This window comes from Aquarana catesbeiana, linkage group LG08 (assembly GCF_042186555.1).
Source record: "Aquarana catesbeiana isolate 2022-GZ linkage group LG08, ASM4218655v1, whole genome shotgun sequence".
In the NCBI taxonomy this organism is placed as follows: domain Eukaryota; kingdom Metazoa; phylum Chordata; class Amphibia; order Anura; family Ranidae; genus Aquarana; species Aquarana catesbeiana.
The window spans coordinates 296,018,302-296,035,017 of NC_133331.1; the positions used below are offsets into that span (position 1 = coordinate 296,018,302).

The 16,716-nt window shown below is 46.8% G+C and overlaps 3 protein-coding genes across 3 annotated transcripts in view; 1 reads left to right on the forward strand and 2 right to left on the reverse strand.

Moving 5' to 3' along the window:
- LOC141106826 (uncharacterized) overlaps window positions 1-16,716 on the reverse strand; it is a 559,651-nt gene that overhangs the window by 383,096 nt on the left and 159,839 nt on the right. The gene's annotated exons all lie outside the window — the stretch shown is intronic.
- LOC141105470 (uncharacterized) overlaps window positions 1-16,716 on the reverse strand; it is a 205,504-nt gene that overhangs the window by 90,609 nt on the left and 98,179 nt on the right. The window lies entirely within an intron of this gene.
- The window catches only part of LOC141105471 (uncharacterized), a 120,413-nt gene that overhangs the window by 87,546 nt on the left and 16,151 nt on the right, over window positions 1-16,716 (forward strand). Inside the window, exon 18 of the mRNA XM_073595321.1 lies at window positions 11,131-11,561. Within this exon, the coding sequence (XP_073451422.1) occupies window positions 11,131-11,561 (431 nt within the window). The remainder of the gene's footprint in view (window positions 1-11,130; window positions 11,562-16,716) is intronic.

Genomic DNA, 16,716 nt, shown 5'->3' on the forward strand with positions numbered 1-16,716 from the left:
CCTTTGACCAACAGAAGCCTCAAAACTAGCTTTTCCATGAGGCTGTAACCTACAAGAGTCTGGAAAGGCGTTATATAAACTCCTCTATAAGGTTTCCTCAAGATATTTCATCCTCTGCTCCCTCTGCAAGGGTAGAATTAGTTCCGAGACTTTCCTTTTTTTAACAGCAGCCAAGGAGGGGTGCCAACCAATAATGATCCTTCTCCTTGATGCCACATATTCTTGGGTCCGTTTTGCAGGCTTTGCAGAATAAGGGAGCCCATGCACCGCAAGTTTGCGGAGGCATGAGAAGCAGAGTCCTCGGGGTCAGTGAGGATTACAGTATCTGGAACTACCTCCTCTCAGCCATGTACTACTACCAAGGTTTCTGGGGACTGAAAACCATCTCTTAAGGTTTGACATATGTCTTCCTCTACTTCTATGCCTCCAAAACTGCCAGAATCCTTCTCCTCTCTCTCCTCTTGTATGTTCTATGGCATTGGAAGAATGGTGTCTGCATAAAGTGGGCCTTGAGAGGAAAGGAAGTCCTCCTCTTCCTCTTGCTGCTCTGCTTCCAGTGCCCTGTCCATAATGCCACGCAGAGTCTGCTCCAGCAGGAACACAGGAGGGATTATGTCACTGATTCTTGCATTGTGACGGCTCACCATCCTTGTCCCCTCCTCAAATGGTGATAGTGCAGTGCCTGCATCCTTTATCAGCAGCCATTGGCGTGGGGAAAAAAAAGCTGAGCTGCCCTGAGCCTGTCCTTGTGCCATACTCACACAGGTACTCGTTGATGGCCCCCTACTGCATGTGCAGTTGCTGCAGCATTGCCAAAGTTGAGTTCCACCTGGTAGGCATGTCAAAAATCAGGAAGTTTATGGGCAGGTGGAATTCCCACTGAATTTCAGCCAACCAAGCACTTGCTGTGTATGACCACATGAAATGGCTAGACTTTTCTGGTCTGCCTCAGATCTTGCAACACTGGGTACCTTTAAGAAATGCTGCACCGCCAAATTGAGGACATGTGCCAGGCATGTTAAATGTGTCAACATTCCCTGTCTAAGGGCGGACAGGAGGTTTATGCCATTATTGCACACCACCATTCCTGGCTCCAACTGGCATGGCGTGAACTACCTCTGGGCCTTCCCCTGCAGAGCTAAAATAATCTCTGCTCCATGTGGTTCCTGTCCCCTAGACAGACCAACTGAAGCACTGCGTGACACCTTTTAGCCTGGCTCGTTGAATAGCCCCTTAAACGCTTAGGGGGTACTTGAGGTTTATAGGAAAATCCAGCAGAGGAGGGCATGGAGGAGAAGTAGCAAGAGGGGGTGGAGCTGACAGACTTCGCATCATCTCCACCAGCTGTATGGAGACATGGCAGCAAAACAAGCGGCAGCACTGAGCCCTGTCCTGCATCCTTCTGAGTTGCAAGCAGAGTTACCCAGTGTACTGTGAACAAAATATATCGTCCCTGACCATGCTTGCTGGACCACGTGTCAGCAGTAACGTGGACCTTGCTGCTGTATGCTTTGCCCAATGATGCCAAAACATTGCCTTCCACATGATGGTACAAAGCTGGAATGGCCTTATATGCAAAGACCCACTGACTGGGAAACTGCCATTGTGGTACAGCGCATTCTGCAAATTCATGGAAAGAGGAAAATCCACCAGAAGGAAAGGCAGGAGTTGTAAAGCCAGCAATATGGACAAGCTGGAATTTAAACTTTGGTCATGTGGGTGGCAGGGAGTGCTTTTTTGTTTTGCTGCAGCAGCTGGGGCAGAGATATTTGCCTGCTATACTCTACAGCCAGTGGTGTGCTATTGGCAGACATGTTGCAATGACCTGTGACACCCTTCCCTATATGGAAGGCAACTATCCGTCTACAAAGAAACCCCTGTCAGTGGAGGCTGCTGAGAGATCATGAGATATAGTGGGGGTAGCTCTGAAAGGTGAGGAGGAGAAGAATTGATTCCCTTTTTTGTGCTTTCTGCATGTGGTAGAGACTGCAAATTGTAACAGTGCGATCAGCCACACATGTGCTAAGGCCTACAGCTGAGCTGTGGGAAGTGGGCTGGGAGTTAACAGCTCTACGATGTGATGGAATAGGGTGGCTGCTCACTACTCTCCCATGATGGCTGCCTCATTGGGGTTGTTTCTCCCCCTCACTTTCCTCCTCTTCTTTATCCAGGACCCAAGTCCCATGACCTCATCAATATCATCCCCTCCATCATCATCATCACTGGAGCCAACTTGGCAATATGCTGTGGCTGGGGGAACATGACTGCCAATTTGTTGTTTACCAGTGTGCTCCCCTCTCTGTAGGCTCATGTTCCTACCTTCTTCTACCTCAGAACCAACATCAGAATCAAGTAATGGCTGTGCATCGTCAAGCAGCAAGTGGCTGATGATGTGTTCAAATAACTCAACTGACTCCTCCATGCATGATGCTGAGGCTATGGCAGGAGTAGCTGTGGACTAGGAGGCAGAATAAGTCTCTGGCAGCTGCAAGGGACTGCGCACTAGTGTCAGCTTGGGTCATAGAGAATGTCCTCCAGAGACAGCCATCATGGAATAGTAGATAGCAGCCACAATATTCCATCAAGTTGTGGAGCTGTTATCTCCCGGCCCACTTCCCACAGCTCAGCTGTTTTTTAGCACATGTGCAGCTGATCACACTGTTGCAATCTCTGCCGCAAGCAGATCAGGCATGGCAAAACACCAACCATTTGGGAACAACATGCTTGACAAGGCATTTATCCTCCCACCACTCAGTCCATTGGCAAGAGCACCTGAAAGCCACACACAAGGCTCACAATTCCTCTCCTCCTCACTCCTCACCTTTCAGGTCTACCCCTGCTATATCTCATGACCTCTCAGCAGCCTTCATGGATAGGGATGATGGTATATCGAAAGGGTGTCACTGGTCCCTGCAACATGTCTGCCAGCAGTACACCACATCTGTAGAGTATAGCAGGCAAATTTCTCTGCCCAGCTGCTGCACTGAAAACAAATACACTCCCTGCCACCCACATACCCAGTGACCAAATTCCAGCTTGTCAAAGCTTCTGGCTTTACAACTCCTGCCTTTCAATCAGGTGAATTCTGCCCCTTCCATGAATTTGCAGAATGTGCTGTACCACAATAGCAGGTTCCCAGTAGCTATTTCTTTGCACGTAAGGCCATTCCAGCTCTATACCATCCTGTGGAAGGCATGTTTTAGCATCGTTGGGCAAGGCAGTCAGCAGCAAGCTTCACATTACCGCTGACACGTGGTCCAGCAAGAATGGTCAGGGACGATACACAGCTCGCAACTAGGAAGGATGCAGTACAGGGCTCAGTGCAGGAGCTTGTTTTGCCACCACGTCTCTATACAGTTTTTGTATGTTTCGTTAAGAAAAATAAACAGATTTATTTTCAAGAGTATGTAGAGTTACGGTGTGAAGATACCACCAACATCCTAAGCCCAACTTTTTCACACCTGTTACTTCTATCCAAAGTCTGTGACATAAGGCTTGCTCGCTGTGGTACAAAACTTTGTTATTTCCGTACAAGGTCTGCCAAAGAGACACCACAATTTATCCAAAAATGTTGTTCTGTTTCCAAAATAAAGAAAACTTGCAGGGAAAATGTATTTTTTTTATAAATGCAATTTTTGCTGCGGCGGGTTCGATACATGGTACAGATGTACCACTTTACAGGCAGACTAAGGGGACCCCCCAGGCACTAAATTTAAAGGAAGTTTTCATTTTTATTGTTTCACTTTAATTATCATTAAAATAACTGCTCATTTAAAAACCCCATACCCTTTTTGTGGCCAATAACTTGCATATAAGCCTTTTAAAATGGGCTTTTGATTTTTCAAGGTCAAGTTCCATATACTTCAATAGGAGTTGCGGTTTGGGTCCGAACTTTTGCGATGCTTGAGAATTCTGGTGCAAACCAAACCGGAGGGTGTTTGGCTCAACTCTATCCCTTACATTGGTGACCAAAGGGTGAAGGACCCCCTTATATCAGTGTAGTGGTCTCTTACATTGGTGATCAATGGGAAAAGGACCCCCTTATGTCAGTGGTCAGTGGGAGAAGGACATTTTTACATTGTCATCAGTGAGAAGACTGCCCTCCTTACAGATCATTGATGTCAGTTGTTACTGAGAGACAGAAATGGTTCATTGCTCAAGGAACCCCTAAAAACGTTTGGAGGAACCCTGGCTGAGAAAGGCTGGACTAGGCAGTAATATATTTCTCTCCCCCCTTGGTGGGAGTGCAGATGATCCCATCTATAAGGATATACAGTACATACACACACAGCACAAGGCCGTGTTCACACTACGAGACGTTTCTCTTGGCTACAGTTCCTCTGAGCTCCACAAGGTGGTGATCTCACTCCTACCCAGGCAAGAAGTCTCTATGGAAGACAGGAAGTGATGTCAGGTACAGACAGGAGGTTCCGGGTGAGAGGTGAGTTAGGAGGAAGTAGAGAAGAGACATTGTTAGAACTGGCAGCTGAGGAGGTAATAAGATCTTATTTTCTATTTACACCCAGTAACCCCCCCGTCATGTTCCGTCCTCTTCCTCCATAGTCACTGTGACGTCTTTTATCTCCAGCAGATGATAATACACACAGGTTACCTTTTTTATACGAGCAAAAATGCAGATTTTATCGTGTGTGAAAAAAAATATTTTTTTGAAAAATGATCTAAATCTAAATGAGCATTTAACCCTTACATAGCCGGGGCAACTCAACTCCAAGGGTTACATGGTTGTTTCGGTGTAGGGAACCAGGAAAAACACGGTTACTTACGTTTGCTCCCCTAGAGTGACCACATTTTCAAACTGCCATTCAGGGACAATTTTGCCAAGGACCGGGGGGGGGGGGAGTTTGTGTTGAATGTAGTCTCGGGTTGACGGGATTTCGTCGGCGAGTGATTTGTCGGGTGAATGGCTGGTTTTAGCACTTATATCATCCCAACACCATGCTTGGAATGTATTTTTATTATTACATTAAGTAAAGACCCCCCTCTCTCAGTACGGACCCCCCTCTCCACTAAGTATAGACCCCCCTCCCTCAGTACGTACCCCCCTCTCCACTAAGTATAGACCCCCCTCCCTCAGTACAGGACCGGGGGGGGGAGTTTGTGTTGAATGTAGTCTCGGGTTGACGGGATTTCGTCGGCGAGTGATTTGTCGGGTGAATGGCTGGTTTTAGCACTTATATCATCCCAACACCATGCTTGGAATGTATTTTTATTATTACATTAAGTAAAGACCCCCCTCTCTCAGTACGGACCCCCCTCTCCACTAAGTATAGACCCCCCTCCCTCAGTACGTACCCCCCTCTCCACTAAGTATAGACCCCCCTCCCTCAGTACAGACCCCCCCCTCCACTAAGTATAGACCCCCCCTCCCTCAGTACGTACCCCCCTCTCCACTAACTATAGAGCCCCTCCCTCAGTACGGACCCCCCTCCACTAAGTATAGACCCCCCTCCCTCAGTATGTACCCCCCTCTCCACTATGTATAGACCCCCCTCCCTCAGTACAGACCCCCCTCTCCACTAAGTATAGACCCCCCTCCCTCAGTACAGACCCCCCTCTCCACTAAGTATAGAACCCCTCCCTCAATACAGACCCCCCCTCTCCACTAAGTATAGAACCCCTCCCTCAGTACAGACCCCCCTCTCCACTATGTATAGACCCCCCTCCCTCAGTATGTACCCCCCTCTCCACTAAGTATAGAGCCCCTCCCTCAGTACGGACCCCCCCTCCACTAAGTATAGACCCCCCTCCCTCAGTACGGACCCCCCCTCTCCACTAAGTATAGACCCCCCTCCCTCAGTACGGACCCCCCTCTCCACTAAGTATAGACCCCCCTCAGTACGGACCCCCCTCTCCACTAAGTATAGACCCCCCTCCCTCAGTACGTACCCCCCTCTCCACTAAGTATAGACCCCCTCCCTCAGTACGGACCCCCTCTCCACTAAGTATAGACCCCCCTCCCTCAGTACGGACCCCCTCTCCACTAAGTATAGACCCCCTCCCTCAGTACGGACCCCTCTCCACTAAGTATAGACCCCCCTCAGTACAGACCCCCCTCTCCACTAAGTATAGACCCCCCTCCCTCAGTACGAACCCCCCTCTCCACTAAGTATAGACCCCCTCCCTCAGTACGGACCCCCCTCTCCACTAAGTATAGACCCCCTCCCTCAGTACGGACCCCCCTCTCCACTAAGTATAGACCCCCTCCCTCAGTACAGACCCCCCTCTCCACTAAGTATAGACCCCCTCCCTCAGTACAGACCCCCCTCTCCACTAAGTATAGACCCCCTCCCTCAGTACGGACCCCCTCTACACTAAGTATAGACCCCCTCCCTCAGTATGGACCCCCTCTTTACTAAGTATAGACCCCCCTCCCTCAGTACGGACCCCCCTCTCCACTAAGTATAGACCCCCCTCCCTCAGTAAAGACCCCCCCTCTCCACTAAGTATAGACCCCCCTCCCTCAGTACGTACCCCCCTCTCCACTAAGTATAGACCCCCTCGCTCAGTACGGACCTCCCTCTCCACTAAGTATAGACCCCCCTCCCTCAGTACAGACCCCCCTCTCCACTAAGTATAGACCCCCTCCCTAAATACGGACCCCCCTCTCCACTAAGTATAGACCCCCTCCCTCAGTACGGACCCCCCTCTCCACTAAGTATAGACCCCCCTCCCTCAGTAAAGACCCCCCCTCTCCACTAAGTATAGACCCCCCTCCCTCAGTACGTACCCCCCTCTCCACTAAGTATAGACCCCCTCGCTCAGTACGGACCTCCCTCTCCACTAAGTATAGACCCCCTCCCTCAGTACAGACCCCCCTCTCCACTAAGTATAGACCCCCTCCCTAAATACGGACCCCCTCTCCACTAAGTATAGACCCCCTCGCTCAGTACGGACCTCCCTCTCCACTAAGTATAGACCCCCCTCCCTCAGTACGGACCCCCCTCTCCACTAAGTATAGACCCCTCCCTAAATACGGACCCCTTCTCCATTAAGTATAGACCCCCTCCCTCAGTACGGACCCCCCTCTCCACTAAGTATAGACCTCAGATCAGGAGGTGATTGGAGCTAAACAGTAGGTGCGGAGGAGGAAGTTAAATCTCCTCCGCTGTGAATGCTGGGTCTCTGCCTCTCTCCTGCCTGTGACCTCACTGGTTGCTACACACCAAGTGGGCGGCAGGTAGCAACCAGTTTGGGCACTGAGCCAGCGGCGGTGGTGAATAAAGCAAACGGGTCTCTGCCAGTTAGGGGTCCACCACAGGCTGAGACAGTGAGAGACAGAGTTGATGCAAAGGCTATTTTAGGGGGCATTAGATCAACCCAGGGAAAGGGGCAATTCCGCAAGGACACTGTATTGTCCCGGAATGAAGGTGCCCGGGACAGACCTGCTAATTGCGGGATTGTCCCGGCCAATCTGGGACACGTGAGCACCCTATGCTCCCCGGCTGTCAGAACTCTCCTCGAATCCCCTATGATCCAGCTGTCCTCCCATCTCTCCATTATTGTGAAATATAATATAAATTTTATTTATAAATTGACCCCTAGGTAGCCCAATTTACTTAATCCAATTCACATTTGTGCAGCCCACCTATTAGCCCCTTATAACCCCATCTGAATATTGTACAACCAACCAACTGATACAACCAATAATTCTCCACTGTCCGTCTACAGAGAAACCCGCAGAGATCACATGACCACATCAATGAGGATGGAGGAGGACCAGAGTCACATGACTGAGAAGATACTAAACCTCACCCTGGAGATCATCTACCTGCTGACCGGAGAGGTGAGGAGGATTCTTGGAGGTCACATGACATCACTCTTATCTCTATTAATAAAACATAGACCTGACCGGAGAGGTGAGGAGGATTCTGGGAGGTCACATGACATCACTCTTATCTCTATTAATTAAACACAGACCTGACCGGAGAGGTGAGGAGGATTCTGGGAGGTCACATGACATCACTTTTATCTCTATTAATAAAAAAAAAGACCTGACCGGAGAGGTGAGGAGGATTCTGGGAGGTCACATGACATCACTCTTATGTCTATTAAAAAAACACAGACCTGACCGGAGAGGTGAGGGGGATTCTGGGAGGTCACATGACATCACTCTTATCTCTATTAATAAAAAAAAAGACCTGACCGGAGAGGTGAGGAGGATTCTGGGAGGTCACATGACATCACTCTTATCTCTATTAATAAAACACAGACCTGACCGGAGAGGTGAGGAGGATTCTGGGAGGTCACATGACATCACTCTTATCTCTATTAATAAAACACAGACCTGACCGGAGGGGTGAGGAGGATTCTGGGAGGTCACATGACATCACTCTTATCTCTATTAATAAAACACAGACCTGACCGGAGAGGTGAGGAGGATTCTGGGATTCTAACATGATATTCCTATTGGTTCTCCAATACAGAGATTTCCTCTTGTGAAGTCAGGTGATCATATGACCATCACAGTGCCTCCATGTGACTCCCTAAAACCTGAGAGACACAACATGCAGAAGATTCTAGAAGTCACCAAGAAGATGATGGAGCTGCTGACAGGAGAGGTGAGGAGGATTCTGGGAATTCTGGGACATTATCCAGTAACAGACAAGGGATGTGTCTGGATGGTGACTGTATCATTGTGTGTGTCAGGTTCCTATAAGGTGTCAGGATGTCACTGTCTATTTCTCCATGGAGGAGTGGGAGTATTTAGAAGGACACAAGGATCTCTACAAGGACGTCATGATGGACAATCAGCCGCCCCTCACATCACCGGGTAAGAGGAGACTTTATTGTAAAGGAGAGAGCAGTACGGAGGGTCCACCTAGATCCCCCATCATCTGATAAACACATAGAAACAATGTATTCAGTCAGTGTGTGTGTTTCCTACAGATGGATCCAGTAATGGGAACCCACCAGAGAGATGTCCCCGTCCTCTGTATTCCCGGGATTCCACACAGGAAGATCACACCATCCCCCACCATCATCAGGTAGATGAGGAACAATTATTGATAGTTAAGATTTATACACAAACATGTTTGTTACATTGAATGTTTTATGTTATATTCAGTGTGGAAACCTCGGGGATTATAATATTGTTGTTAAGAAAGAGTATAAAGAGGAGGATGAGGAGTATGGAGTGATGGAGGACTTTTCAGAAGGACACAAGGATATGATGGAGCCACCTAATACCAGGAACCCACCAGAGAGATGTCCCCGTCCTCTGTATTCCCGGGATTCCACACAGGAAGATCACACCATCCCTCACCGTCACAAGGTTGGTGGGACGGAACATCTAGAACATTGACTCATGAAGATGATGTGTGAATTTTCTTTTTGTGCTGTTACAATATTCACGCTTATATTTTACAGATGATATTCTTTCTCTTTTTTTTGTTTAGAGTGGAGATCCAATCGATATAGAATTTGAGGTTAAATCAGAAGAAGAAGAGAGGTATGTGAGGGATGATCAGCAGTCTATGGAGGAGGATGGAATAACGGGGACATTTATAGAGGAGGACACTCCTACAGAGATCAGCACAGGTGGGTCATTAACACTAAATACATTCCTCCACCCATACTGCTCACTGATTGGTCCAGAGTAGTGCGGGGGCTGGGTGATATCAGCCTGTAATCCCCTGGTCACTTTCCTGATGTCCGGGTCTAGCAAGATCTCTGACAGAACAATTCTCCTGGGGTTACTTGCTCTGATATTTGCTGGCTGTGCCGGGTGGAGGGATATGTCTGTATAGTCCCAAGTCACTGAGTGCAGTCTCAGGAGATGGGAGGCAGCGGTGTGGGACCTCTGCAACTTGTCTCCGCTAAACATTTAACCTTCCACTGATTACTGAATACCAATATTATGAGTCCTGACCCCTGCACTATATACTCTATGTTGTAAATTACATACTCCTGACTGCTGCTCTCTCCCCTCTACCCACTGCTATATATACACATAATATGTATTCTCTTTTGTTACACCCATTTCCTACCAGCTGGACATTTTATATCTGATGATTTGATTGGAGCACAGACTTTTACATGATGATAATAATGTGATAACATCCTCCAACTTTGGACCCTTCAACAGAAAGTGACAATGAGGGAGGAGTCAATAACCCAATGATGATGGTCTTCAGGATCAGTCCAGTCTTCATCTTGGTTGTTCTCCCCCCATCCTCACACTCTGACCTCTGGTGGGGCTCAGCCCCGCTGTTATTCATGACTAAATCATGGACTAAATAAGGAAGTGCAGGACTTCTTGTGTTGGGAAGATGGCAATGAGTGATAGAGGGGGTGGGGACACTCGTCCTATAATCCCCTCATCACTGTCACTCCTATAAAAGACAGTTCTCGTTGTTTCCTCACTCACTGACTAAGGTCCATGAATAAAGAAATGAACTGGTAGGAGATCAGAGGACCCATTTACTAGTTACCTTGAGGGGGTATTGTAAGATCCTCAGAGACAAAGCTGCCTGATGTGGGCGGAGTCCTGGTTTAGGGGAACCAATCAGCTCATGTCTAGTAATAATCTTTGTATTTCTATTTTAGTAGATGGACGGGAGATGAGGAAAACCTCAGAGGATTGTCTCACTTTGTCTCCAGACTGTAAAGTAGAAGATGAGGACATCACACAGTATAGTCCAGGAGAAAACCCGACTACCTCAAATGTCCATCCGGCACCACACAGTGTAGATGGACCATCGTATTCCTCTTATCCTGAGGAACCTCAGACTGTGAGGGACAGTGCCGGACCATCGTATTCCTCTTATCCTGAGGAACTTCAGACTGTGAGGGACGGTGCCGGACCATCGTATTCCTCTTATCCTGAGGAACCTCAGACTGTGAGGGACAGTGCCGGACCATCGTATTCCTCTTATCCTGAGGAACCTCAGACTGTGAGGGACGGTGCCGGACCATCGTATTCCTCTTATCCTGAGGAACCTCAGACTGTGAGGGACAGTGCCGGACCATCGTATTCCTCTTATCCTGAGGAACCTCAGACTGTGAGGGACGGTGCTGTCCTTCCAATACATAAGAGGCTTTCCTGTACTGAGTGTGGGAAGTGTTTCCCTTATAAGTCCAAACTTAATGAGCATAAAAGATCTCACACAGGTGAGAAGCCATATTCCTGTCCTGAGTGCGGGAAATGTTTTTCTCATAAGTCTCATCTTTACAGCCATCAGAGATTGCACACAGGTGAGAAGCTGTATTCCTGTTCTGAGTGTGGGAAATGTTTTGTACAAAAATCAGATCTGGTCAAACATCAGAGATTGCACACGGGGGAGAAGCCGTATTCGTGTCCTGAGTGCGGGAAATGTTTTGCAGATAAGTCTAATCTTCACTCACATCAGAGATTGCACACAGGTGAGAAGCCATATTCCTGTGCTGAGTGTGGGAAAAGTTTTTCTCATAAGTCAAATCTTTACAAACATCAGAGATTGCACATACGGAAAAAGGAACTTTACTGTCCTGTGAGGGAATTGTTACTTCCTGTCCTGAGTGCGGGAAATGTTTTTAACGGAAGTCCAATCTTCACAGACATCTGATGTCTCACACGGGGGAGAAGCCGTATTCCTGTCTTGAGTGAGGGAATTGTTCCTCACTGAAGTCCTGTCTTCCTGTACATCAGGGGTCCCACACAACCCTCGAGGTGTATTAGTGAGTGCGGGAAATGTCTTGTATATGAATGTTGCTGGACATGTGGGGAAGAAGCACACCCTGATATACACCTCAGATATACTCCATGGCTGATCTTCATCATGTAAGAAACAGTTCATAAGGAGATCAGAGATCACCAAAGACATGGATGAAGTGTTGTACCGTGTTGGCCATTGATAGCAGGAGAAAAATAAAAATGGAGTCATTACCTCTCATTGGCTGAGTACATTTTGTGGTGGAAACTTTCACAAACACTTAAGACAAGGTTTTGCCCAGCCATAATGAACATTTCGCCATGTTTTATTTAATTCTGTGGTTTTTTTTATATTCATCAGCTCCATCTATTGGCCATAATGTACTATTTCACTATTTTTCCGATTTGCAGTATTTCAGAAAAAATTATGGCCACTAGATGTTGGCATAATTTCATACAAATATCTGAGATCACACTCATGCACGTATGAGTACAGTAGATATTGAGGGACATAAGTTAATTGAACCAATAGTGTTAAACCAACCATTGATAGAGGTGGGTCAAACACCCCTGATTTGTTTCGCGCCACAACTCTCGAACATCGTAAAAGTTCGGACCCGAACAACGAACCCTTTTAAAGTCTATGGGACCCGAACTTGAAAAATCAATAGTCCCTGTTTTGAAGGTTTATATGCATGTTATTGGCCATAAAAAGGGTATGGGGACCCAGGTACTGCCCTGGGGGGACATGAATCAATGCAAATTTCTTTTTTTTTTTTTAAAGATCGTTTTTAAAGGAGCAGTGATTTTAATATGCTTAAAGCAACAATAGAAATGAAAAATTCCTTTAAATATAGTGCCCTTAGTCTAATTTTAAAGTGATGCATCATGTATAGAACCTGCTGCAGCAAAATTTACATTTACAAAGCAAAAAAAATGACATTTTCCCTGCAAGCTTTCTTTTTTTTATAAACAATGGCTTGGGTCTGCAGAAGATGCTCTAGATCGGGTGGTGTCATCATCGGCATATAAAAAGCGTTTCTTCTCCAAACTGGCATTTTATGAAGAGGGAGAACAAAGAGGGAGGCTGCTGGTCAGAATTGCTAGAGCACAAATTCAGGGGGTTCTATTGGTGCCTGGCGAAGAGGGGATGGGAGACTAGTCTCTACCCCAGACTCTATCATGTTGGAGCTTGTCTCTTTTTACTCCACTCTGTATCAATCCAAACAAGTCTGCACATCAGATGACAATTTGGCATATTTGAATGGCATTAGTCTACCGGAATTGTCTCCCCAAAATAGGAGAATGCTTGACTCTCCAATTACATTGGAGGAGTTGCCACAGGCGGTCGCTGCGTTTCCTAATTGCAAGGCACCAGGTAATGATGGCTTACCCATAAAGGTGTACAAACAATACGGGGAAAGGGTACTGCCATACCTGTTAAGGGTGTTGAATGCTGCTAGGCAGTGTGGCACTTTATCATACTCTATGACTAAAGCTAAAATCATTCTCTTGCTCAAACCAGGTAAGGACCCCTCTGACACAGGATCATATAGGCCGATTTCTCTACTTCAAAGTGACATCAAAATTATGGCAAGGTACTGGCTCTGCGTCTTAACAAAGCCATCTCCTCAATAATCCACCCAGATCAATCCGGATTCATGCCTCAGAAGTCCACGGCTGTAAACTTGAGGAGACTGTTTCTCAACATTCAGGCTCTGGCGGATTACAGGGGCGGCAGGGCTCTGTTGTTCTTAGATGCGGCCAAGGCCTTTGACAGCGTGGAATAGCCCTTTCTTTGGGCTGTCCTTGCTAGATTCGGCTTTGGCAATGTCTTCACATCATCGGTCAAACTGTTATACAGTCACCCGTTGGCGACCATTCAAGAGACAGGGGGGATTTCGACCACGTTCCCCCTGAGCAGCGGTACTTGACAAGGATGTCCCCCCGTCCCCCTTATTATTCGCACTGGCAATTAAACCTTTGGCCGCCTCTATCAGACAAAACTCGTAACATAGTGGGCTTTCAATTTGAGGAAATGCAGGAGAAGGTCATGGTTTACACTGATGACACTATGCTGTTACTGGAGGACATCTTGAGTTCTCTAGAGGCAGCAATGCACACAATCAACCAATTTGGGGAGTTACCTGCTTGGCCATTTCAGAGATAAAATTAAAATTTGGAACAGACTCTGGCTGTCTTTAGCCAGCAAAGTGATTTTGGTAAAAATGATCTTTATGCCCCAGTTATTGTCCTTCCTGCACAATACACCAGTGGTTATACCTATGAGTGTCTTTCAGGAGGTGAACTCTATTTTTAGGGATGATGAACACCATAAATACCGTATTTCAGATTTCCATACCACTTGATCCTAAACCCTGCCTTTTGGGGATTTTGGATGACTTCCATGCTCCTACAAGAGAAGCAGTTGCTAGAGCCCTCTTTCAAGCCCGAGGGGTAATAATGAGAAAATGGAACTTTGCTGACTCCTATTCCCACAAAGAATGGATACAATGTATGGGAGAAACCTTTAGACTAGAGATATATGTTTACCAGCATAGGGGGCTTTCCAGTAAATTTAACAACCTATGGGGGCCATGGCTGGATACACCAGATCTGAGCACACTGGAAGTAGTTCTGAATAGACTACTTATAGGCAAAGTCATACTCACCTGGCTAGTTTTTGCTGCAGTACGATTGTTGGCTAGTGTAGTATGTCCCTGTATGTACCCAATGAGGTGGTTATTAAACTATCCCCTTTTAGCTTTTTCAATTCCGTATCACTGCTTCAGTTGTTGATAAATGTAATGCTATAACCAGATGCTAATAGTATTTGTTGAACTGTCTTTGAAACTTTATATGTGTACTAATTTTTTTGTTTCTTGTTTTAGTCCTTAATAAAATGTCTCTGATTTAAAAAAAAAACAGTGGCTTGCTGAGTCTGTATGATGAGGCCACAATGTAGTGCACAGGGAACAAGATTAGAGCTTTTTTGGATACATTTTGGTGTCTCTGGCAGACTTTGGATAAAGATAACAAAGTTTTTCACTACAGTGAACAAGCCTTATGTGAAGAAGCAAAATTATAGTACACTCAGGTCAAGATTAATATTTTTTTTACATTAAGTCTGAAGTCTCTTTCGCAGACTTTGGATAGTAGTAACAGGTTTGGAAAAATCGGGTTTTGGATGTTGGTGGTGCCTTCACACTCTTGATGAAAGCAAGAATTGTCCATGCTATAAAATATTGAAATTTGATTCACCTGTCAAACAGGTGATGAAAAATTGGTCCTCGAGTGTGAATTGTGCCCATGAAACCTATACCAAAAAATTACTTCAAGATTAAATCAACACCCACAAAGCAAGGGAACCTAGACAGTCTTGAAGAGATTTGAGATCCCATTAACACTTAATCAGCAACATTGGCATCAGGAGCTTAATAGCTGCTGCTAATCCAGGACTGCTTCATTTTGATAAATGTTTGCCGGTCAATGGAGTCTGTGGACAGACACGCTCTTTTATCTGTCACAAAACCTCCGGCAGCACTGAATGTCCGTTCAGAAAGCATGCTGGATGCAGGGCAGCTCAATTGCATACTGGGCAAGTTCTGGCCAGTGGTCTATTCTCATGACCCAGAAACCCAGTGGATCATCTACTGGAAAGCTCCATGTCTGTTTTCGCCACTAGATAATCTTACACCATATGATGCAGACGCTGCCGATGGGATCTTGAAGCTGACAGCCCTGGTCGCGAGTACAAAAATGTTTTCAAATGCATCACTGAGGTGGCCACCTTCTCCACTGCTCCTCCTTTGACCAACAGAAGCCTCAAAACTAGCTTTTCCATGAGGCTGTAACCTACAAGAGTCTGGAAAGGCATTATATAAACTCCTCTTTAGGGTGTCCTCAAGATATTTCATCCTCTGCTCCCTCTGCAAGGGCAGAATGAGTTCCGAGACTTTCCCTTTGTAACAGTAGTCAAGGAGGGCTGCCAACCAATAATGATTCTTTTCCTTGATGCCACGCATTCTTGGGTCCGTTTACAGGCCTTGCACAATAAGGGAGCCCATGCACCGCAAGTTGGTGGAGGCATGAGAAGCAGAGTCCTCGGGGTCACTGAGGATTACAAAATCTGGAACTACCTCCTCTCAGTCACGTACCATTACCAAGGTTTCTGGGGACTGAAAACCATCTCTTAAGGTTTGACGTATGTCTTCCTCTACTTCTATGCCTCCAAAACTGCCAGAATCCTCCCTCTCCTCTTGTATGTTCTATGGCATAGGAAGAAAGGTGTCCACATAAAGCGGGCCTTGAGAGGAAAGGAAATCCTCCTCCTCCTCTTGCTGCTCTGCTTCCAGTGCCCTGTCCATAATGCCACGCAGAGTCTGCTCCAGCAGGAACACAGGAGGGATTATGTCACTGATTCTTGCATTGTGACAGCTCACCATCCTTGTGGCCTCTTCAAATGGTGACAGTGCAGTGCATGCATCCTTTATCAGCAGCCATTGGCGTGGGAAAAAAAAAGCTGAGCTGCCCTGAGCCTGTCCTTGTGCCATACTCACACAGGTACTCATTACGACCCTCTACTGCATGTGCAGTTGCTGCAGCATTGCCAAAGTTGAGTTCCACCTAGTAGGCATGTCAAAAATCAGGCAGTTTATGGGCAGGTGGAATTCCCACTGAATCTCAGCCAACCAAGCACTTGCTGTGTATGACCACCTGAAATGGCTAGACTTTTCTGGTCTGCCTTAGATCTTGCAACACTGGGTACCTGTTTAAGAAATACTGCACCACCAAATTGAGGAGATGTGCCAAGCATTGTACATGTGTCAACATTCCCTGTCTAAGTGCGGACAGGAGGTTTATGCCGTTATGGCACACTACCATTCCTGGCTCCAACTGGCATGGCGTGAACCACCTCTGGGCCTTCCCCTGCAGAGCTAAAAGAATCTCTGCTCTGGTGTGGTTCCTGTCCCCTAGACAGACCAGCTTAAGCACTGCATGACACCTTTTAGCCTGGCTCGTTGAATAGCCCCTTAAACGCTTAGGGGGTACTCGAGGTTCATAGG